The sequence below is a fragment of the Pelophylax lessonae genome, assembly GCF_965119305.1.
Source record: "Pelophylax lessonae genome assembly, chromosome: 1".
NCBI classification, from domain to species: Eukaryota; Metazoa; Chordata; class Amphibia; order Anura; family Ranidae; genus Pelophylax; species Pelophylax lessonae.
Window position 1 is genome coordinate 21,886,497 of NC_138768.1, and position 25,670 is coordinate 21,912,166.

Sequence of the window (25,670 nt, forward strand, 5' to 3'; positions counted from 1 at the left end):
TACTTGAAGGTAAATTTCAAGAAAATTGGACAGAAAATTATAAGAAAATTGGATCATGTATGGCCATACACACTATAAGATTCTCTGAAGACTTTTTCCTTCAGATTTACCTTTTCTATGTAGTGCAAGGGCCTGCCAGATTGCATACAAATTGAAAGTGTTTAGGTTTGACCTCATATTATCTGGTTTTGGTAAATCTAAAGGAAAAAATCTTCAGAAAATCTTAGTGTGTATGGCCCATTAGTCTAAATGAAAAAGCCACTTTGTGCTCATTCTGAGATTACTGAAAGCATTTCCTATGTGTGTTGACTTGATGTAGTAATTTTTTTATATATATATCTACATATCTTTTTTTGGGTTGTTGAATTCTGAGTTCTGGGGTTGCACTGCATATGTTCAATCAATTTGCAAATTCTCAGATTTGCAAGCTGAAACACTGCTATTTTTCAGAGTGTAATGTGGCTCTATATAGGAAGCAACACTAATATGGCTCCCCACTCAACAAATATAATAATTTCACACATATACAATGTTTTATTTTTGGGGCGTTGCTTGTCATATATAACAACAGACAGTTGTAGGTAGTTCAGGGATTTGAACACCCAAATACATTATTGCAAGGCAGCTGTGCTAACCACTTGGATATTTTGGTCAGTTTATTTAATCAAGCTCAATACATATTTGCAACATTTTTGCAAAACACAATTTACACAAACATAATCACTTTGTTACATTTATTTCATAATATATGCCACTGATAGTTTCTTAGCCTATCAATTTAAGTTTAAAATACTAATTTTTCACAGAAATAAATGTTTTAAACACCTATATATAATTTCCAGCATGCAGGATTATTTTTTAAAAATTTGTTGATTATATACAGTTTTACTAAACTAGGTTAATTATTTGGGAATTGTGGTCTCTGAGGTTTTTTTTTTTTTTTTTTTGTTTCTTGTTATCTTTATACCAAGCATACATGCACTGGCACCTTAAGAGCCCATTCACATTGAGGCGACACGACTTCGGGGGGTGACCTGTGAAGTCGCGTGCACCGCTGTGCACCGCTGTGCACCGCGACTTGCAGAGACTTCACATACTGGAAGTCTATGCAAGTCGCTCCGAGGTCGCCCCAAAGTAGTACAGGACCCTTTTTCTAAGTCGGAGTGACTTGTGTCGCTCCTATTAGAACGGGTCCTGTACTACTCAATGGACCGTGACATACCGCGACTTGTCAGGCTGACAAGTCGCCTGACAAGTCGCGCTAATGTGAATGGGCTCTAAAAATTAATATAGTTTGATTAAATTAGTCCATCAAAAAATTTTAATAAATAAAAATTATTTGAGCTTGAATTGGGTCTAAATAGAATATATATATATATATATATATATATCATTATTTTTTTTTAAAGTACAAATCACACATGCTTTGAAAAAAATGTCATTAGCTTTAGGTAGTTAAGTGATTAGCACTGCTGCCTTGCAACAGTGTATTTGGGTGTTCGAATCCCTGAACTACCTACAACTGTATGTTGTTATATATGACAAGCAACACTAATACGGCTTCTCCCCAAAAATGAAACATTGTATATGTGTGAAATTAATATATTTTTGGGGTTGGTTAGATATAGGAAGTAACAATAATATATTGTTTTTTGCATATATATATATATATATATATATATATATATATATATATATATATATATATACATATGCAAAAAAACATATATTATTGTTACTTTCTATATCTAACCCACCCAAAAATATATTAATTTCACACATATACAATGTTTAATTTTCGGGGAGGAGCCGTGTTAGTGTTCCTTTTCATATATATATATATATATATATATATACATACATACATACACATGGGCAAATCAATAAATAAAAAACATATATATATATATATATATATATATATATACATACACATATAATTATTTTTTGGGTATCTATATATATATATATATATATATATATATTTATTTTTGTGATTCATATATATATATAGACATACATAGATATGTGCAAAATAAAAATAAAAAAAAAAATTAAAAAAAAAAAAAAAAAAAATTTATTAGCGCTGGAATAGCGCCGTTTTACCGCGAATTTGCGGCGGTATTTGCCTCAAATTCAATAAAACTCCCACTAACGTTTTCAAAAACGTTATTTTCAGCCTAGTTTTTGGTTTGGAGCATGCTCACATGAGCTATCTGCCAGAAATTGACTCTGGAGCTATTTTTGCAATTTACACTTTTATTAATATCTTTTTTTCTACTTAACATTTTCACACAGTTTAAAAGCAGTTTAGCTCAAAATCATATAACACATCTTTCCCACACATTTTTTATTTTTTTCCTGCCATATTTTGTGATTTTGAAAAAATTAGTCCACCTTTTAGCTGGACTGTTTTTAAGTCCAGTCCTGACATTAGTTGATCTTAATGAATCTCACAGTTGGCTTTATTTTCCGCCCGCCGTTCTTTGAATACCAATTTCAGACTTAAAAATTCACCGGTTCGCAAAATCCAGCCGAAACGCCAATTCTCCGTACTATGAATCAGGCCCAAAATGTCCTGGGCTCAATGAGTCCACGAGCTTCAAACCTTTTTTGAAGTAATGTAGGTTCGCTATTTCACTAATAATTGAACAATGCAACAATTGTAATTTGTTTACTCAAATTAATAAGGTAATTTCTATGTGTCTATAACATGAGGGAAAATGAATCACCAATGTCAATGTACTTTGTTTGTATAGTGAATGTATAAATTATTGTAATTAGACAAGAATTATGTGGCAATTCAATTGTTGTTGGATCCACAAATTAATTTTGTTGTTGTAATTTGGGATTTATCCATTAGATGGCTCTGCTCAATGTATTATGTATTGCTGTATGCCAGTACTTGGATTAGTGACCATACGGATGCTGGGGACCCTGCACTTTCCGGCCTCAGGGGTCGAAGTGCTGGACCGCTGGATTGGTGAGCATGGGGTCCTTTATATAGCTGCTGGATATCCTTCTGCCTCCTGTAGCCACTGCCGGATGGCATTTACTGCCTCTGTTGGCGGCAGGAGGTTCCAAGATGACTCACGACGCTGACATGACGTCACGGTTGGATGCCATCTTGCACATGCGATTAATGGTGTCCGCACCTCCAATGGCGTCCTGATGGACGCTGGAGGTGAGAGGCCTATAAATGAGGCTCAGGAAAACCGTGCAATCAGCTCTGCAACATTCTGGGATGGATTTGTGACTGAACGAAGGACATTTAGGTAGGTTTAAATTGAATACTACTATTGTCTGTGGTCACTATTTGATAATGTGTGTTCAGTTTTCAGAACATAGTTCATTACTACATGGCCCTTCTTCCTTTCTGTTTTCTTTATTTTAGGAGGGTGATATCGTGGCAGATGGTGACTCACGGAGAGGGGAGTTATTAATTGATCTCCTCTTCATGGTCTGTGTCTGTATTTCATCATCCATTATATTCTAAGGTTTATGATCAACAGACAAAATAGTATACAAAGGTTATCCTCAGCCAGAAGCCCCTATAAGGGGAGGTGCCACATCCCAAGAGAGCAAATACACCTGTATTTGGAACAGACGAAATAGGGTATTTTTTTTTATTTTCCCTATCCTAACATTTGGATCCTTCATGCACTAATAATTAGTATGTGTTAATGAGTTTTGTGATAATAAGATATGTCCTATTGATAATTTCTTATATCGATCTTAGGTGCCAAAATTCTGATCCATATTCACCCCTTATGGTTTACTGATATCCATGGTCCATAGCATTTATTTCAAATCCTAAATGTCCTTAAAGGGTTTTCATTGATAAAGAAAGTTCTGGAATCCCAGAGATATAATACTGCAAAAGGGATTATTGATTTTTCCATAATGGATCCAACAATTGGAAGCACTGATTCTTGTTTAAAATGCGATTGGAAAATATTTTTTGAAGGGAGGGGGTTGGTGTAAACCACCAACTTAACCTGCGCAAATGAATGTGATAAAATTAAAACGCTACTGAATTAAATGTGAATTTGTGTGTGCTGTGAAATTTCTTTCAACCCTGTGAGCTGCAACATAAACGTGGTACACGTGGACAATTGCAAAAAACTTAAAAGGTATGGCGCTCATTAGAAAATGACAGTGATTATCAAAATTAAAAAAAACATAAATGTGCTAATGGTGAATGCATCTAACTTAAGTACTCAAACAAAAGTGACAATATATGAATCAAGTCTCTAGTGCTCAAAATCATCAAAGTGTTAATCCAAATAACAGCAGTTGATGGAAAATCACGGACTTGATAGGAGTGCATTCCTTAAAGCCACCACCTCCACACGCTCACCCAGTGCAAGCAAATATACCTGCTTACCAGAGATATAGGACCACTTAGTTATAGGGAGTCATTATAGCATATTTCTTTCCACATTTGATCCGACGTTTCGTCAGTCTGTGCTGACATCCTCACTGATGACATCCTTGATGACGTCAGCACAGACTGACGAAACATACGTCGGGAACGTGAGATCGCAACTTCCGGTTAACCATGCTAGCGGTAAACCCGAGCGTGACTCAAGGTAGGAATTTTCTGCTATTATCGGTATCCCCGAGTCACGCTCGGGGTGAATGGGCAGAGCTATGCAGACAGCGCAGCGGAGTGTCTTACCTTATCCTGGCGATCCAGCGATGAGCTCTCATTGCTGTGACCGCCAGCCGAGATCTCCGCCGCTCGTCTGTCGGTAGGAGGACTTCCTAGTTCCGTTCCCTGCAGCAGCAATGCTGCATGGGAGCGGAACTAGGGAGGGAAATTCAAAAAAAAAACGTTGCAAAAAACACAAACACATTTTATATTATATATATATGTATATATATATATATATATATATATATATATATATATATATATATATATATATATATATATATATATATATATATATATATATATATATATATATGTATATGTATATGTATATATATATATATATATATATATATATATATATATATATGAAGAGAAGAGGGAAGTAACCCATATCTAGACAAATAGCCCTCATCCCGGTTAGGTAATTTTACAAAGAGATGTATTCCACATCAGTGATCCCAGAATACACTGGTGATAGGAAAAAAGGTAGGGACTATGGCGGACTGTTGGTCAAAAGTATGTAGGTAAGCCAAGGAAAGAATAAAGAAAAAGGATAAAATTAACAATATTTATTAGAAAATTGATAAAAGTCGACATGGAAAAAATGAAAAAGATAATGCAATACAATACAGCATGTTATGTCATGGTAGTAGTCGATCGAACGGGTGAGTGCCTTTGTTCAATGCATTTCGCCTTTAGCTTCGTCAGGAACTCCGGCATAATTGAATCACCCTTTTGTTGAATTAGGACTACATTAAGACCACACTTAAAAATATATTATGCCTAATACATGGAACGGCTCTCCCGACCCGTGGCTTTAGAGGTTGTAAGAACTCCGGACTCCACCCTTTGTCTGCTGTGGTGGTACCGATTCAAGACTGGTCCAATTCATACCAGAAAACCACCTCCATGGAGGTCCCCTGTTGGGCCCTACCTGGGTTTGTGTGGTTCGGAGCCTCAAGACAAGCCATTGGGAAGCGTAATCTTTGGTCCAACCGTTCCATGTATTAGGCATAATATATTTTTAAGTGTGGTCTTAATGTAGTCCTAATTCAACAAAAGGGTAGACGCATTCACCATTAGCACTTTTGTGTTTTTTTTAATTTTGATAATCACTGTAATTTTCTGTTGAGCGTCATACCTTTTAAGTTTTTTGGAAAATAATTTTTGTATATTAGTTTGTTTTTCTTTTGAAATTTAGGATTGTTTCAGGAGGTTATGCTAATTTTTGTATTTATATCTTTCATTAGCTTATGTGAGCACTGTCCAAACCAATTCTCCTGAAGAAGCTATACATATAAAGCGAAACATGTCGAGAAATCGCTTTTGGTTTTGTCTTAGTAAGATTGTAAATCGTTTTTAAATTCTATTTTTTGAGATTTTAAAATAATTTTCATAATAAAATATTGTTCATTTTACTAAATGTGTTTTTTGATTGATCTGGCACCTTAAAAACCCCAAAATCCTTGGTAATAATAACCTTTGCACTTGTTCCTTCTTGGTACACTCATCTACATGAACTGTATTGTAACTGTATTGTCTTCCCTCACATTGTAAAGCGCTGCGCAAACTGTTGGCGCTATATAAATCATGTATAATAATAATAAATAATACACAAATATATTCTTAGTAAAATCAGCACATATTGCACACATTACACTTGTGAGGCACACAGTTAACCCATTGATTGCCCCTAGATGTTAACCCTTCCCAGCCAGTGTTATTAGTACAGTGACAGTGTATAGTATTGGCACTGATCACTGTATTAGTGTCACTGGTGAAGTCAGTGTCAGTATTTCAATTCTCACCCAGTGTCAGTTAGGGGTTGATTTACTAAAACTGGAGAGTGCAAAATCTAATGCAGCTGTGCATGGCAGCCAATCAGCTTCTAACTTCAGCTTGTTCAATTAAGCTTTGAGAAAAACCTGATTCATTTTTATGCAGAGCTGCAATACATTTTGCACTCTCCAGTTTCTGTAAAACAAACCCTTAGTGTCAAGTTCCCACTATACTATCACAGTCCCACTATAAGTCACTGATCACCACCATTACTACTGTAGTATATAAAAAAACAGTATTTATACCAATTTACACTATTTGGGTTTTTTTTTATTTTACCAAAGACATGTAACATTTTGACCTAAATTTATAAAAAAAAATTCTGATTAGTTACATTTATTTTTAGTGGATATGTTTTGTAGAAGAAATTAAAAAATTTTATATTTTTTTTCAAAATTATTGGTCTTTTTTTATTGAAATCATAAAAAATTAAAAACCCAGTGGTGATTACATACCACCAAAGGAGAGCTCTATTTGTGTGAAAAAAAAAAAACAAAAAAAAAAACAAAAAAAACAGTTAAATTAGCACAATGCCAAATAAAAAAAAATGCCCTGGTCATGAATGGGGTAAAATCTTCCGATGGTCAAGTGGTTAAAAGTTAAAAAAGACACAGGTCCTTCCATTTCAACCTGTGTGTGTGTTTATGCATGTGTGATTTTTATTCTCTAAAAGTTCCCATAGCCCCATATATTCTGCTTTCCAAGGAAGACATCTAAAAGTTTTTTGAAGTTATCAGCACTCTCAGCTTGTGCCACTTCCTAAGGAAGGGAGTTGCACATTTTTACTGCTCTAAAAATAAAGAACCCTTTCCACAATCTAAGGTTAAGCCTCCTTTCTTCTAACCTCAAATCATGGCCGGGTGTCCTCTTCAGGGACCTTACAGAAAACAGTTTGTCGCAGTTACTGAAGTCCCCTTCAATATATTTGTACATTGTAATCATGTCCTCTCTTAAGTTCCTCTTCTCCGGAGTGAATAACTCTATTCTATCAGCCCTCATAGCTGAGCTCCTGTGTCCTCCTTTTCAATTTTGTTGCCCTTTGCTGAACTCTTTCTAATTCATTGAGATCTTTCCTGAGGATTGGTGACCAAAACTGAACTTTATATTCAAGATGAGGCGGAGCCAGTGTATTGTAAAGGGGGAGAATTATTGTATTATCTATTGAAGTTTACTGTTTTCTGTTTGATTATACTGAGCATAACACAGTGTCCCTATCTTCCCTCAGTATGTGGGTGCGAAGCAGAATACTGTCTATGCCCTTTGGACGCATTATGTTCCCATTAGGGGCGTCTGGAGGTAGTGGATGGCCCTCAACTCCTTACAACCTTTTCACTCCATATCTGAACTTATAAATAATTGTGCGCTGGATAAATCAACAGATATGTTCACTGTTTGTTGTTAACCAATACCCACAGTTCATTATTTGGATTGTTTTACTGAATGTTACCTCATTTCTTATGTAAAATCTTGTTCAATAAAAATATTGAAAGAAAAAGAATTATTGATTTATCTCTGGAACGATCGCATTCACAATACAAATTACTTATTAATAGTCCCAATAAAATGTTTCTGATTATAAGTGCTCAGCAAACAGGTCATCACATCCCGATGGCATTCTCTAAATGAGATATAACTAGATAAACAATCTACAGTGCCTTGCGAAAGTATTCGGCCCCCTTGAACTTTTTGACCTTTTGCCACATTTCAGGCTTCAAACATAAAGATATAAAACTGTAATTTTTTTTGAAGAATCAACAACAAGTGGGACACAATCATGAAGTGGAACGAAATTTATTGGATATTTCAAACTTTTTTAACAAATAAAAAACTGAAAAATTGGGCGTGCAAAATTATTCAGCCCCTTTACTTTCAGTGCAGCAAACTCTCTCCAGAAGTTCAGTGAGGATCTCTGAATGATCCAATGTTGACCGAAATGAATAATGATGTTAAATAGAATCCACCTGTGTGTAATCAAGTCTCCGTATAAATGCACCTGCACTGTGATGGTCTCAGAGGTCCATTTAAAGCGCAGAGAGCATCATGAAAAACAAGGAACACACCAGGCAGGTCTGAGATACTGTTGTGGAGAAGTTTAAAGCCGGATTTGGATACAAAAAGATTTCCCAAGCTTTACACATCCCAAGGAGCACTGTGCAAGTGATAATATTGAAATGGAAGGAGTATCAGACCACTGCAAATCGAAGACCTGGCCGTCCCTCTAAAAGTTCAGCCCATACAAGGAGAAGACTGATCAGAGATGCAGCCAAGAGGCCCATGATCACTCTGGATGAACTGCAGAGATCTACAGCTGAGGTGGGAGACTCTGTCCATAGGACAACAATCAGTCGTATACTGCAAAAATCTGGCCTTTATGGAAGAGTGGCAAGAAGAAAGCCATTTCTTAAAGATATCCATAAAAAGTGTCATTTAAAGTTTGCCACAAGCCACCTGGGAGACACCAAACATGTGGAAGAAGGTGCTCTGGTCAGATGAAACCAAAATCAAACTTTTTGGCAACAATGCAAAACCTTATGTTTGGCATAAAAGCAACACAGCTCATCACCCTGAACACACCATCCCCACTGTCAAACATGGTGGTGGCAGCATCATGGTTTGGGCCTGCTTTTCTTCAGCAGGGACAGAGAAGATGGTTAAAATTGATGGGAAGATGGATGGAGCCAAATACAGGACCATTCTGGAAGAAAACTTGATGGAGTCTGCAAAAGACCTGAGACTGGGACGGAGATTTGTCTTCCAACAAGACAATGATCCAAAACATAAAGCAAAATCTACAATGGAATGGTTCACAAATAAACATATCCAGGTGTTAGAATGGCCAAGTCAAAGTCCAGACCTGAATCCAATCGAGAATCTGTGGAAAGTACTGAAAACTGCTGTTCACAAACGCTCTCCATCCAACCTCACTGAGCTCGAGCTGTTTTGCAAGGAGGAATGGGCAAAAATTTCAGTCTCTCGATGTGCAAAACTGATAGAGACATACCCCAAGCGACTTACAGCTGTAATCGCAGCAAAAGATGGCGCTACAAAGTATTAACTTAGGGGGGCTGAATAATTTTGCACGCCCAATTTTTCAGTTTTTTATTTGTTAAAAAAGTTTGAAATATCCAATAAATTTTGTTCCACTTCATGATTGTGTCCCACTTGTTGATTCTTCACAAAAAATTACAGTTTTATATCTTTATGTTTGAAGCCTGAAATGTGGCAAAAGGTCGAAAAGTTCAAGGGGGCCGAATACTTTTGCAAGGCACTGTATAATCAATTAATTATTAAACGTTCTATATGCTTGCTACCTATAATAATTTCTGTAATTTTTTTTAAGCTTTCCCGCTATGTAAAGAAAGTCCAGTACAAGGATCCGAATGGAAGGGTCATGATTTTTAATGATAAAGGAGAACTGCCCAGCCCACTGGAAATTGTAAATTGGGTTACAAGAACTGAAGGTAAAAATATCACCTATTGGGAGCACGTGGGCCACTTTGATGGGTCCCTTTCAGAGGGTCAGCAACTTACACTACAATCAGAGCGAATATCATGGAAAGGAGACAAGGTGAGTTACACTGGGGAAGATGATTCACAATTTTTATAAGAAACATATTCGTTTTGATCCTAAAGCCCATCTCCTGACAAAACCTAACCCCCTCCCCCATCCTGTTCTTGAATGGCCAACACCTTCCCTGACTAATTCCATGGTGATCGGATGAAGGTGTCAGCAATAGCTGTGTGGATATAAATGTCGGGATATGTTCCCATCACTTATTATAACTGAAAAATAGATGAACTACAAGACATCTTCTACATTACAGAACAAGTCCAGCTGAATGTGACTGACTACTACTAGCTGCCCCCCTCCTCATCACACAGACCGGGACATAGACATTAGGGATGTGCGAATGGTTTGACCAGAGCATGAGTTCGGGCTGAACATTGTCTGTTTTTGAAAGGGAAACCACAGCATTTTGTTTTTCTTAAAGCAAAAATAGGCCATTTGGAAATAATGTGCATATCCCTTTAAGAAAAAAGTGTATGTGGTCCTCTTAAAATCCCTTTTAGACTCCTTTCCAGGAATGCAGCATGGCTTGCCAGGGAATGGGGGCAGCCCCCTGCTGCAGTAGCTGTATATGCAGCAGAGGACCATCTATGAGTACCTGGGTGAGTATGGCACAAGGACAGGCTTGGGGAAGCTGGGCTTTTTTCCCCATGCCAGTGGCTGCTGATACAGAAAGCATGCACTGTATTGTCATCATCTCAGGGGGCAACAATAATGGTAAGCTGTGACAATGCATGTATCAGTAACACTGTGGCAGTTGTGTTCTTACATGGCATCATGTGAAGGGAACTCAAGGCAAAACATTGGGAGGAAGAGGAGGACTTCTCTGCATCTCATGGCCCTCTGTATCCAGACACTGTCCCTGTATCCATCAAGCAGGAGTAGCATCCGGGGGTGGTTGCCTGAGAGTTTGCCCAGTTTGCAAGTGAACTGGTGGGCTGCTCTCTGAGTGTGCATTTGGTTCAGCGGGGAAGGGGGGGGGGGGTAAGTCTTTGTGACCAACAAAAGAGTGTGGCTGTCCACGAACACTGTTGACCAACTGACATTTTTTTTAAATATCCAGCAAACTAAACAAAGCACACTTACCAGCTAGTCTGCAAAAAAAAAAAAAAAAACACTGTCAAGCTATTTGCATTAAGAATAAAGGAATGGGGTCCATGGGGGAGGGGGAGAGGGTTAGGTGGGCATCAGACAAAAGCATACCAACTTATTTGTGGTAAGATGATATTTTGGTAACCATGGTATGTCAGCTGGGGATATAACTATACAATGGAGGTCCCATCAAGAATTTCACCAATCTAGTTTTTTTTTTTAAATGATTTGCAATCTCTTGGGCAGTAAGTAAGTTAGTGGACGGAGGAGGGGGTGGACGAAGATGAGTGATGGAACTGGTCTGTTTGGCAGCATGAGGCAGGAACTGTATTTTGGAGGGCAGATTTATATTGCGTGAAGTCAGCTTAATGCTATATTCGCTCAAGAGCATGACTATTGCACCCCTTTAATCTAGCTGCCCTGTTCCACAGCAAGTCGAGGTCTCTGCCCCAATCCCTCCAACATACCCTTTCACTGCGGGATACATTCATCGCATGGAGGGAAGTCAGGAAATGACTGGATCTCTCCCCGTTCATCTCCAACCACTTACCTATCAATATTCCCGCAAGCTGCACAACATGAAGCCTTCAGACTGTGGTTTTTTAAAAGGGATAGCCAAAGTTGAATCCCTTTATGATATATCCTTGGGGGGGGGATTCAACAATTTTCTACATTGACTGAGAAACATCACCTTATAGCACATCGCGTTTTCTACGCTCAGCAGTTAGTGGACTATGTATCAAGCATATGTCCTATCAAGTCCCAGAGATTCTGGACTTCCTTTCTGAATACTTTAGTTAATGATCAGTGATACTCAATATCAGATATTTATTGTCCACTAAATGCACAATTGTCAAAATCCCTCCACCACATGACGATAACCTCATGGAGTAAAGACATCCCTACTGCAGACATTGCGGTTCACATTTTTGGAGGGATATAATAAAGTCGGGGTGATCATCAAGACAGAGTCCTGAGAGATGATGCAGTTCAAAATTATGCACATTACTTTTTTTTTTCAGGAGCAGTGATTGTAATTATGCTTAAGTTACATCAATAAAAATGAAAACTTCCTTTAAATATAGTGCCTGGGGGCAATGCACCTACAGTGCATTGCGAAAGTATTCGGCCCCCTTGAACTTTTCAACCTTTTGCCACATTTCAGGCTTCAAACATAAAGATATAAAACTAATTTTTTTTGTGAAGAATCAACAACAAGTGGGACACAATCATGAAGTGGAACGAAATTTATTGGATATTTCAAACTTTGTTAACAAATAAAAAACTAAAAAATTTGGCGTGCAAAATTATTCAGCCCCTTTACTTTCAGTGCAGCAAACTCTCTCCAGAAGTTCAGTGAGGATCTCTGAATGATCCAATGTTGACCTAAATGACTAATGATGATAAATAGAATCCACCTGTGTGTAATCAAGTCTCCGTATAAATGTACCTGCACTGTGATAGTCTCAGAGGTCCGTTTAAAGCACAGAGAGCATCATGAAGAACAAGGAACACACCAGGCAGGTCCGAGATACTGTTGTGGAGAAGTTTAAAGCCAGATTTGGATACAAAAATATTTCCCAAGCTTTAAACATCCCAAGGAGCACTGTGCAAGCAATAATATTGAAATGGAAGGAGTATCATACCACTGCAAATGTACGAAGACCTGGCCGTCCCTCTAAATTTTCAGCTCATACAAGGAGAAGACTGATCAGAGATCCAGCCAAGAGGCCCATGATAACTCTGGATGAACTGCAGAGATCTACAGGTGAGGTGGGAGACTCTGTCCATAGGACAACAATCAGTCGTATACTGCACAAATCTGCCCTTTATGGAAGAGTGGCAAGAAGAAAGCCATTTCTTAAAGATATCCATAAAAAGTGTCATTTAAAGTTTGCCACAAGCCACCTGGAAGACACCAAACATGTGGAAGAAGGTGCTCTGGTCAGATGAAACCAAAATCAAACTTTTTGGCAACAATGCAAAACGTTATATTTGGCGCAGCTCATCCCCCTGAACACACCATCCCCGCTGTCAAACATGGTGGTGGCAGCATCATGGTTTGGGCCTGCTTTTCTTCAACAGGGGCAGGAAAGATGGTTTAAATTGATGGGAAGATGGATGGAGCCAAATACAGGACCATTCTGGAAGAAAACCTGATGGAGTCTGCAAAAGCACTTTTTCTGTCTCTGAGGAAGGGGGTTCGCCCCTGAAACGCGTCAGCCTAGCCACAGCAGCCCCATGCGACTATTTGCATGCTCATTCATCACAATTGGGACCTGGCTACCTTGGAGACTGTATATGCTATTCTTGATGTGTGATGTATCACACCAGTCTTGTGAGTACTTTGTACACTTTTTAATATTTTAATAAATGTTTTTATGGTAATGCACTAGGTCGGTGCGCCCCTCTTTTTCTTTTTTGTCTTTTCTTCAACAGGGACAGGAAAGATGGTTAAAATTGATGGGAAGATGGATGGAGCCAAATACAGGACCATTCTGGAAGAAAACCTGATGGAGTCTGCAAAAGACCTGAGACTGGGACGGAGATTTGTCTTCCAACAAGACAATGATCCAAAACATAAAGCAAAATCTACAATGGAATGGTTCACAAATAAACATATCCAGGTGTTAGAATGGCCAAGTCAAAGTCCAGACCTGAATCCTATTGAGAATCTGTGGAAAGAACTGAAAACTGCTGTTCACAAACGCTCTCCATCCAACCTCATTGAGCTCGAGCTGTTTTGCAAGGAGGAATGGGCAAAAATTTTAGTCTCTCGATGTGAAAAACTGATAGAGACATACCCCAAGCGACTTACAGCTGTAATCGCAGCAAAAGGTGGCGCTACAAAGTATTAACTTAAGGGGGCTGAATAATTTTGCACGCCAAATTTTTCAATTTTTTATTTGTTAAAAAAGTTTGAAATATCCAATAAATTTCGTTCCACTTCACGATTGTGTCCCACTTGTTGTTGATTCTTCAAAAAAAATTACAGTTTTATATCTTTATGTTTGAAGCCTGAAATGTGGCAAAAGGTCGAAAAGTTCAAGGGGGCCGAATACTTTCGCAATGCACTGTATCTCCTTGCTCTCAGGGAAGCAAACTTCTGACCAGCTTCAGCCACACATATGCGGCTACCAGCAACTGTACACTTGGCTTTTCCTAAATGCTTCAGCCTTGCAGCCCCTTCAAGACCAGGGTGATCTGAGATCACTGCAATCAAAAAACAAACAAATGGGCGCACCAGCCTAGTGCATTATCCTCCATAAAAGGCTTTATTAAATACAGAAAAAAAAATACTCACAAACGAGTTCTTGGTAAGTGCATTTCACAATACGGAGTTGCCTTCAGCTACAGAACTGGAAGATCTACCGTCCTCAGTGGCTTGAAATGGCTTACGCATTTCAAGTTTTAACCTCTTCCTTAGAAGCCTCGAAACGTATAAGCCATTTCAAGCCACTGAGGACGGTACATCTTCTGTTTCTGTTGCTGACGGCAACTCAGTATTGTTATATGCACTTGTCAAGAACTTGTGTGTGTATTTTTATTTCTGTATTTAATAAAGCCTTTTATGGAGGATAATGCACTAGGCCGGTGCGCCTTTGTGTTTGTTTTTTTAATTTCAGTGGTCACCTTAATGTGGCTGTAAAGTGGTGTATCTGTAGCGTGCATAAAACATACTACAGCAGAAATTACATTTCCAAAAAAAAAAAAATGAGTTCAATCACATTTAAAATGACTCACGGTTGCAACCTGGATGTTGAAAAAATAAAGAAAACAATGGTGTGGGGTCTCCCCCACAGTTCATACCAAACACTTCAGGAAAACTTTGCCCAATCAGAGTGCAGAGTAAGCTGGTTGTTAACCACTTGCCGACCGCCGCACGACTATTTACTGCGGCAGTCAGCCCCTCACAGGCAAAGCAACGTAGTACTACATCGCTAGCCTGTGAGGGTCTAGAGAGCGAGCACGCGCCCCCAGAGGCGCGCTCCCACTCCCGCATGGTCACAGACTCTCCCGCGCATGTGCCCGGCGGACCCGATGTCCGCCGGGCACTCGTGATCGTCCGGTACACCGGGAGAAAGGCAGGCGGCTTATGTAAACAAAGTTGCCTGTCATTCTCCCCTGTGTAAAAATAATGATCATACGGTTCTGCTATGTAGAACCGTTGATCACTGTTTTTACACATCAAGCCACAGCCAATCACAGTTAGAAGCACGCCCCTAGGGACATACTTAACCCCTCCCTCTCAAAAAAATTTAACCCCTTCACTGCCAGTGTCATTTTTACAGTAACACTGCATATGTATAGCACTGATTACTGTAGAAATGTCACTGGTAACCCCAAAAGTGTCAAAAATGTCAGTCAAGGGTCCGATCTGTCCGCCCCAATGTCGCAGTCCCGCAAAAAATATAGCAGATCACCGCCATTACGCGTTAAAAAAAAAAACAACAAAAATGACAAAAATCTTTCCCTTTGTTAGTAAACGCAATAACTTTTGCGCAAACCAATCAAAATATGCTTTTTGCGATTTTTTTTACCAAACATATGGTAAAAAAAAAAATTGGCCTAGAATGTTAAAAAATTTTGATTTTTAGATTTTTTTGGGGGGGGAATTTCATATAAAAAATGTTAAAAATATTGTTATTTTTGCAAAATTGTTGCTCTTTTTTTGTTTATAGCGCGTGATCAAAAAATCACACAGGTGATCAAATACCACCAAAAGAAAGCTCTGTTTGTGGGAAAAAAAGGACGTCAAATTCGTTTGGGTACAGTGTCGCACGACCGCGCAATTGTCCGTTAAAGTCACGCTGTGCCGAATCGCAAAATAGGCCCTGGTCAGGAAGGGGCTGAAATCTTCCGGGGCTTAAGTGGTTAAGGAGCGGGGCTGGGAAGCCAGCTGTCCTTAACAACCAATGAGTCATCAGCTCTCAATGGGTTTTCCCGCTGACAGTTGAACAATAAAAAAAAGTGCCAGTAAAAAATAAAGATATTTAAAAAAAACCCCTACCAAACCCTTATCCGGGAACCCAATCTGGCAGGTCAGGAAAGGAGGGGATGAGCAAGCGCCCCCCCCCCAAACCATTTAAGGCCACATGACTTTAACAAACACAGGGGCCTGTGGTTGTGGGGGTCTGTGGGCGGGGGCTTATCAGAATCTGGAAGTCCCTTTTAACAAGGGGGCCCCCAAGTCCCAGTCCCCCCATGTGAATGACTATTGGGTACATAGTACCCCTACCCATTCACCAAAGGAATGTCAAAAAGTAATAAACAAAAGGGAAAAGTTTTTGACAATTCATTTATTAAAAAACAAAAAAATAAAAATCAATGTCCCTCGATGTAAGTCCATCCTCAATCACACCGCCTATCGACTTGAAAAATAAAAAAAATAAAAAAAGCTCCCACCCATGTAAGGGGTGGGGCCACCTGGCTAAGTCACCCAATGGCACCCCGCTCTTCTGATGTCACAGACTGGTGCACGCTGTGCATATGACATCCGAAGGGGACGATGTCACCGGGTGGTGTGGCCAGGTGGCCCGCCCCTTACCTATATAAGAAATGTCATAGTGCAGAGCAGGCATTCGGTGGGAGGCATCCCAGGAGGCGGGAGCGTTTTAATTTTTTTTTTCTTTTTCGGGTCAACAGGCGGCGTGATTGATAATGGATTTACATTGAGGGACACTATATTTATATTTATTAATATATTATTTTTATTAATTTTTTTAAATAAAGAAATTGTCAAAAATGTGTCTCTTGTGTCTATCACTTATTGAACATTTTTAGTGAAAGGGTGGGGGTACTATGTACCTGATACTCATTCACATGGGGGGGACCAGGATTTGAGGTTCCCCTTGTTAAAGGGAGCTTCCATATTCCAATAAGCCCCCCCACCCATAGACCCCGCACAGCTACCGACCATGGTTGTGGGAATGAGGCCCTTGTCCCCATCAACATGGGTACAAGGTGCTTTGGGGTGAGGGGGCAGACCCATTGACAGCCGATGACTTGTAGGTTATTAAGGATGCTGGGGCCGGCTTCCCTGCCCTGCTCCTTAACAACCAGCTTACACTGCACCCTGATTGGGCAAAGCTTGCACTGTGCAGCACTCAGTGCATTGCAGGGTTTTTATCGGGGTGAACGCCCTGCAAATTCGTTTGTTCATCCGAATTGTTTGCCCATCCCTACTTAGACTATTATATCTGTAGTTTTGCTCTTGAATAGTTCATATCTTTCCATATTATCTTAGGTCCCAAGGGGTCGATGCTCCGAGGAATGTCTTCCAGGGTTCAGAAAATCCATAAGAGAAGGATATCACCCATGTTGTTATAATTGTGCTCCATGTTCAGAAGGAGAAATATCAAACCAATCTGGTAAGCTTTATATTTCTTTAAATAGAAACTCTGATACTGAATTAGAAAATGAAAACTTTTAAAGTCCCTTATGCTCCGTTCACATGTGAGCGTATGGATCGCGGGCAGAACCGCCGCGGTTCCGCCCGCGATCCGGAGATTTATTGCAAATCGCGGGACGCCTAGCGTTGCCCGTTGATTTGCAATAGCCCCCCAAATGCCGAGCGATGTTGCTGCGATTTCCGCCTGCCGAATCGCGGCAACATCGCGCAAACAAAATCGCGGGACGCAATACGCTCCAAAGAAGTACAAGAGCTTCTTTGGAGCGTATTGCGTCCCGCGATTTTGTTTGCGTGATGTTGCCGTGATTCGGCAGGCGGAAATCGCGGGAACATCGCTCGGCGTTTGGGGGGCTATTGCAAATCAACGGGCAACGCTAGGCGTCCCGCGATTTGCAATAATCTCCGGATCGTGGGCGGAACCGCGGCGGTTCTGCCCGCGATCCAAACGCTGACATGTGAATGCAGCCTTAAAGTGATTCTGTAACCACTTTACACTTTGCAGGCTGAACATCTCCCTACATTGTATGAAATTAATGATTACTGATGGCGCCTTTCTGCTGCTTTTTCGGGAACGATTGCTGCACTTTTCTTCTACCTCTGACCCTTCTGGGAGTGTTGGAGGCTTTCTCAAGCAAGCAACAGGAATCAGATTCCTCCTACTGTCTGCCTGAGAAACCCTTCGACAATTTTGCACTTATCTAAAAGTGGTCTGGAAAACAATTTCACAGAAGAGACTAAAAATGGTAAAATAAGGGAATATGATTGTGACATACATGTTAGGGTTACAGATAGACTTTGTCATGGCCATCACTGAGGCTGAAGATGCTTTTATTTTCAGTAGGGCATCATCACTCTTTGTTCATGACTAAAGCTTTCTTGAGATATTCACCATACAATTTTGGCCATATTCAATATATTTCTAAAAATTGTTCCCTAAATATATTGGAAATATATTTGAAATGCTACAATTTTGGCCATATTCAATATATTTCTAAAAATTGTTCCCTAAATATATTGGAAATATTTTTTTCTTCCATGTGGGTGACTAAAGCTTTCTTGAGATATTCACCATACAGTATATATTGTTCCGAACAATTTGTTTTGTTTTGTATGGCTTTTAATTCATATTTAATATTACATCATAACTCCAAAAAATGTTAAGGTAAATTAACCACTTGACCTCTGGAAAGTTTACCCCCTTCGTGACCAGGCCATTTTTTTTTTTTTTTTTTTTGCGATACAGCACTGTGTTACTTTGACTGACAATTGCGCGCTCATGCGACACTGTACCCAAAAAGAAAGTGTAGGTCATTTTTTTCCCTACAAATAAAGCTTTCTTTTGTGGTATTTGATCACCACTCTATTTTTTGTGCTATAAACAAAAGAAGACCGACAATTTTGAAAAAAAAAAAAAAAAAAGTTTTTACTTTCTGCTAAAAAAGATATCCAATAAAAACAAATTTAAAAATCAAATTTCTTCATAAATTTCAGCCAAAATGTATTCTACTATAGAATTCCATACAAATTTGAAATCACATGTAATTGTCATACAGGTTCCAAAAATTGGGCTTTTAGTGTTGGTTGTGCCTGAACACCGTAACCAACCCTTCGTAGTTACTCTTGCCGGGCGCAGGAACGGGACCTGCTGGTAAGAATTTCATAAAAATTTGAAATGGCATGTACTTGTCATACGGGTGCAGAAAAAGTGGGGCTTGGTTGTTGGTGGTGCCTGAACACCGTAACCCCTCACAGTTACTCTTGCTGGATGCAGGAATGGGACCTGCTGCCCTATGAATAGTGAAGAGGAGGACCCCATAGCCACATATCTTGCCCTATTGAGAGTGTTCTGAAGTGTTTACAAGTGTTCACTAGCCAGAGCTTTCAGCATGGATGGCTGAGAATGGTCTACTATTTACTTAAGTCTGGTGAGTGAGGGACCAAGAAGGGAGCACTGTGTGATGTCACCTGGCACCGCTTGTGAAGAAGAGTCACTTATATGAGCACAAGAACGCTTTTTAATGAACATTACATATATTTTTTTTGATGAAGAGACTTTTTGCTGAATATTGATTTTTAAGATTATTTAATGCACAATATTTAAATGAATTTATTTATTACCATAGAAAAGTTTTTTCTTTGCATAACAGATTTGTTTGTATATGCTGCACATTATATATTTCACTTTATTTTATGAACAATCTATTTAGCATGGATACCCTTTATGCACAATATTTAGCACTTTATATTTATAATTATGGGATTCATTTTGACACTGACACACCTTATTAGTATTTCTTGATTACCTGAGCAGCGCTGACACTTTCATTCACTATTCTGCTATATGTTTTTGGTAAAAAATAAATCCCAATAAGCATTTATTGATTAGTTTGTGCAAACGTTATAGCATCTACAAAATATTGGACATATTTTTGAATTTTTTTTTATGCTAGGTGATCAGCAACTTATAGTGAGACTGTGATACTGACTATCGGACACTAACTGAAACTTGTGACAATTTGTGGGAACCGGTGACACCAATACAGTGATCAGTGCTAAAAAAATAAGCACTTTCACTGTACTAATGACACTGGTTGAGAAGTGGTTAAAAATTGAGGGCAGTGTTTCTCAACGCCGGTCCTTAGGGCACACTAACAGGCCAGGTTTGTAAGAAAACTGAAATACAGCACAGGTGATATCATTTGCTGCTCAGTGATTGCAGTATTCTAGTCTGCATCTCCCCAAGACAATACTTAAAATCTGGCCTGTTGGTGTGCCCTGAGGACCGGAGTTGAGAAACCCTGTTCTAGGGTGACCAAAGGGTTAACTGTGTGCCTAGCCAGTGTTTATGTGTACACAGTGTTAGGGATCGACCGATATCGGTTTTTCGTTGCCGATACCGATATTTTTGCCATCGCATATCGGTATTGCCCGATACGGGGCGATATTTTGTACATCCTATGTCAGGGTTCAAGACTAGTCTTCTCCCTCTCCAACCATTAGGTGGTGATGCTCATGTAAGGGTAAAATGATGTCACATAGCATAATTCTGTTTACAAATGTTATTGAGTATGCCACTCACATATGTACAAATTAGAGATATAAGCAATTCCACATTAGCAGATCTGCTGGCAGATTGGTGTCTCTCACCCACTTGCCGTAAGTGATACCCGGGTAATACTGCTCCATTCGGCATCCACTTAATACTGCTCTGTCTCTCACCTGCTCCATCTCCCACCCGATACCAATCTGTCTCTCACCCTCTTGCCCTAAGTGACACTCGGATGATACCGCTCCGTCCGGCATACGATCTCAGAGGTCTTGTGCGTGATCATGCCCGGCGTGGCCACATGACCTCCTAGTGAAAAGACAAAATTAAAACCTGCGCTAAATAAATAGGTGTAGATATTTCCTGCAGCTGCTGTGCACTTAGAAAAGAACTAAGAACAGTGTAAAACAATATTAAAACAGCGCTAACAGGTATATAAGAATAAATGTAAAGTGTACTCAAGTACTCTAAAATATTATAAAAAGGTATAAAACATTACTCACAAACATACAAATTTTTTTAGCATGTTGTACAGATCGGTAGTCACCATCAGCCGATACACTTCCGGGTACGCTGCCGGCGTGCGTTCCATGGTGGTTTGCGGAAGTGACGGTCACTTCCGCAAACCACTGTGGAACGCACGCCGGCAGCGTACCCGGAAGTGTATCGGCTGATGGTGACTACCGATCTGTACAACATGCTAAAAAAATTTGTATGTTTGTGAGTAATGTTTTATACCTTTTTATAATAAAATCACCCTACGGGCTTCACTATTCTCGGCTCCTTCTCCTCCTTTTGTCTGAGACTCCATGTTAAAGGTATCTTGGAGGATTTGATGGCTCTTTGGAGATTTATTCCCATTGTTATCCTGGGGGACACCAAGGCTTTACAGCATCCTATTTCTGAGGCTGGAGGTTAATCTGGAGGTGTTGCTTGTCATACATAAGGCTCTTGATTTTCCTAAAGCCCCGTACACACGCAATGATTATCGGCCTAACGATCGTCCGTCTTTTGTCCAGGGTGGTGTTTTGTTGGTTGGAATGTTCCTAGACTGCACACAAATTTTCTCGCCTGACAAAATTCTACTTCAGAAGTGATGTCATGTGTTGGTTTGCTTTCTTTGTGTTCTTTCTTCTCTGAGCATGCCTAGACTTTCCCATTAGATTTTCCCTGTTGAAATCTGTACTGACTGCACGAAAATCGGCCGTGTTTTGATGGCGGACAAACATTTTATAGCCTGCACACCAGATTTTTTTCGGCCGAAAATTCGGAGTTGGTTGTCGGAAGCATCATACTAACAAGCCGAAAATTGGCAGACCGGTTGTCGTACGAAAATTCCCTGCCGATTTTCGATGCGTGTGTACGGGGCTTATGTCTGGTGAGTGGATCCCCAAGAGGGTTTTTTGGAAGCACTGAGCACCTTCTTTGTGTGGAGCACAATATTCAGCACTTTATACATAAGTGGACTTTTTCAACTTTTTTGGACTGCACCTTATCTATAGCAATATTTGTTTTGCACCTTTTTGCAAATTCTGGCACTTTATATTTATTGCATAATATTTTTTGCACTTTATCATGTATATGGCACCTTGTTTGCATTTATTTATGTGAGTGTATGAGCATATATATTTTTTCCAGCATTGATGCACTTTTTTCATCAATATTTTAGAGTACTTGAGTACACTTTACATTTATTCTTATATACCTGTTAGCGCTGTTTTAATATTGTTTTACACATGACCTCCTAGATCGTCATCGTATGCTGGTGTTCTGTGAGAATTACCTACCCGTGAGAAAAACCTACCCCTCGTCACTTCCGGTGCTCGGCACTGTATGTAACGCAGCGGTTACATTAAAACAGCTGTGCTGAAATACGAGTCATCTCCGCTCCTGTGCCTGCCACTTCCCTGATCTCGGATAGTAAATATAAAAGCGGCGGCGGGTGTATGAGAACATAAATCACGGAGCCGAGAGCCGCTTTTATATTTACTTGCCGAGAGCAGGGAAGTGACAGGGACAGGAGCGGAGATGACTCGTATTTCAGCACAGCTGTTTTATGTATCCGCCCCGTCGGTAGCTTTTTTTCACGGTACACCGTGATCGTTTCATACTAGTGCGCATGCGCACTAGTAAGCTCCTCAGTTCTTCCATTAGGTATCCGGGGCTCTGAGCATGCGCACTGCTGCGCTGCTCAGCTGTTTCTGGCCGGAAGTGACGAGGGTAGGTTTTTCTCACGGGGTAGGTAATTCTCACGTTACACCGGATGGAGCGGTATCACCCGGGTGCTTATATTATTTGTACATTTTTGAGTGGCTTATTCAATAACATTTGTAAACAGAATTATGCTATGTGACTTACCCTTACTTGAGCAATATTTGGAATATCGGCCAATTCTGGGGCCGTTACAGATATATTGGCAAAAGTGAATATCGGCCCTCGATATATTGGCCTTGCTGATAATCAGTCGATCCCTACACAGTGTGCTGCTTTCACTATGGGAAGATACAGATTCTAGTCCATGCTTTGCAAGAACACAGAATCCATCGAGTCCAACATTGAGTCCCTGGGACCTGCAGATCAGCTTTTGCTAGCACCCCCTGCAGGCGTAAATGCAGAATCACATGCCATCCTTCTCTTCTGTGTAAATGCAGAATCACATATATATATATATATATATATATATATATATATATATATATATATGTATGTGATTTGGCTCACAGCTGCCACCCTGTAGCAGTAAAAGTGCTATTGGGTGGTCAGCAAGTGGTTAAGGAAATGACTGAAGTATTCAATATCATCAATTAGTTGCATTCTTGGTGTACCTTGCCTAATGTTATTTTCACTTATTTTTACTCTACAGACAGTAAAATCTGCAAGAAGTGTCCTGAAAATGAATGGTCTAACAAAGCTAAAAATATTTGTATTGAGAAGGTCAATGAGTATTTATCATACGAGGAGGATATTCTAGTTTTATTTTTTTCTGTATCTTCAGTCATATTTGCTACAACATCTCTCCTTATACTTGGATTATTTTTTTGGTTTCGGAGCACTCCCATAGTCAAAGCCAATAACCGGAACCTCAGCTTCATTCTGCTCCTCTCCCTCATACTCAGTTTCCTGTCTGTATTCCTCTTCCTTGGCCGTCCTGTGGATATTACCTGTATGCTGCAACAAGTCACTTTTGGAGTTCCCTTCACCATCTCAGCATCTTCTATCCTATCCAAAACCATCATGGTCTTCATTGCTTTCAAAGCCACCAGACCTGGAAGCTCTTGTAGAAAATGGGTGGGAGTCAAACTTCCCAATACAGTCATGTTATTCTGCTCATCCATTCAGGTTATGAATTGTTTTCTCTGGTTGTCCATCTCTCCACCATTTCAGGAGTATGACATGGACTCCTATCCTGGGAAGATCATCATTCAGTGTAATGAAGGGTCAGTTATCGGGTTCTACTCTATGTTGGGTTATATGGGGTTTCTGGCAGCTGTGAGTTTTGCTCTGGCTTTCATGGTGAGGACATTACCGGACAGTTTTAATGAAGCCAAGTACATCACCTTCAGCATGCTGGTGTTCTGCAGTGTCTGGATTGCCATGATCCCGGCCTATCTGAGCACCAGAGGGAAATACATGGTGGCTGTGGAGATATTCGCCATACTGACCTCCAGTGCTGGAATATTATTGTGTATGTTTTCTCCAAAACTCTACATTTTACTTTTAAAACCTGAGCTAAACACAAGAGGAACAATGCTGGGGAAAAGAATGCTGTAAATGTAATTCATTGATTCAATGTATAATGCTGTAGACCAGATTAAACACATTCAGTAATATTGTTAAATTATCATCATTATGATTTTTGTGTATATTAACTGCCTTCTGTCTGCCTATTTTACATACATGAATGGAAGGTGGCGGATGTTATAGGATGGGTGGCTATTTTGAAGCTTAATTGTTTTCTTGCGCTTATGTGATTCCTAGCATGCACAAGCAAAGTAGTGTGACTGCGCTGTTCATTGGACGATGCTGATCGCAAAATTTGCTGTGACCAATCAAAGCATCACACCTGCACTTAGCAGCTTGCTCCCACTTTGCTCTCACACACTGATTGGAGTGTGATAAGAGAGGAAGCTTCAAGATCACCAGCCAGTATAAATTTATTCCAGAATCCGACCCACCAAGTCTTGTCATGTGGCCTTCACAGCCAGTTTTGCAGCAGGAACTGAACTCCATTCCACCACCTCTGGATCTCTCCCTCCTCTCCCACTCCTCACTGTCATTTGTAAATACAGAAGCCTTCTATGTTTACAAGGGAAAACTCGGCTCTCAGCGGCTCCTGGAACTAACAGATCTCTGCACGCTCTTACAGTGGGACACGGCAGGGACAGATCTCCAGAATCTGAGAGAAGGAACAATATCTCTGCAAGGTGATGTAGAACCCCCTACACATGGAGGTACTAGAGCCGGACCAGGTAGGAGAGAGAGATGTGAGGAAGCTTTGAGGGGGAGGGCGGGGGGTTGCACACTGTGCATAATGCACTCCTGAACTCTGCACTCTGTACGTAGTGCATCCCAGACACAATCGGTCCTTTGAGGACAATCATACTTCTGATGCGACCCGCAATGAAATTGAGTTTGACTTCCCTGCTCTACAGTATATGTAGGCAGTTGTTTTCTTTCAGCCTTTTCTGTTCCAGCATGACTGTGCCCCTGAGCACAAATCCAGCTCCATAAAGGCATGGAATAATACGTTTGGTGTGGAGGAACCCAAATGTCATGAACCCAGTCCTGACCTCACCCTGATTGTGAGTCAAGTCTTCTCATCCAACATCGGTACCTGACCTCATTAACCACTTCTAAACTAGCGCTTTTCTGACACTTGTTGTTTACAAGTTAAAATCAGATTTTTTTTTGCTAGAAAATTACTTAGAACCCCAAAAATTATAATTTTTTTTAGCAGAGACCCTAGAGAAGAAAATGGAGATTGTTGCAATATTTTTTTATCACACTGTATTTGCACAGCGGTCTTACAAACGCAATTATTTGGGAAAAATTA

General features: G+C 39.8%; 1 protein-coding gene across 1 annotated transcript; it reads left to right on the forward strand.

Moving 5' to 3' along the window:
• Positions 1–9,890: 9,890 nt before the first annotated feature.
• Positions 9,891–24,388, forward strand: LOC309564215 (vomeronasal type-2 receptor 26-like; the record flags this gene model as incomplete). Its single annotated transcript, XM_082268842.1, has 3 exons — positions 9,891–10,067; positions 17,407–17,530; positions 23,481–24,388. The coding sequence occupies 3 exons, from the start codon at positions 9,891–9,893 to the stop codon at positions 24,386–24,388; spliced, it is 1,209 nt and encodes a 402-aa protein (XP_082124968.1).
• Between the last annotated feature and the right edge of the window lie 1,282 nt (positions 24,389–25,670).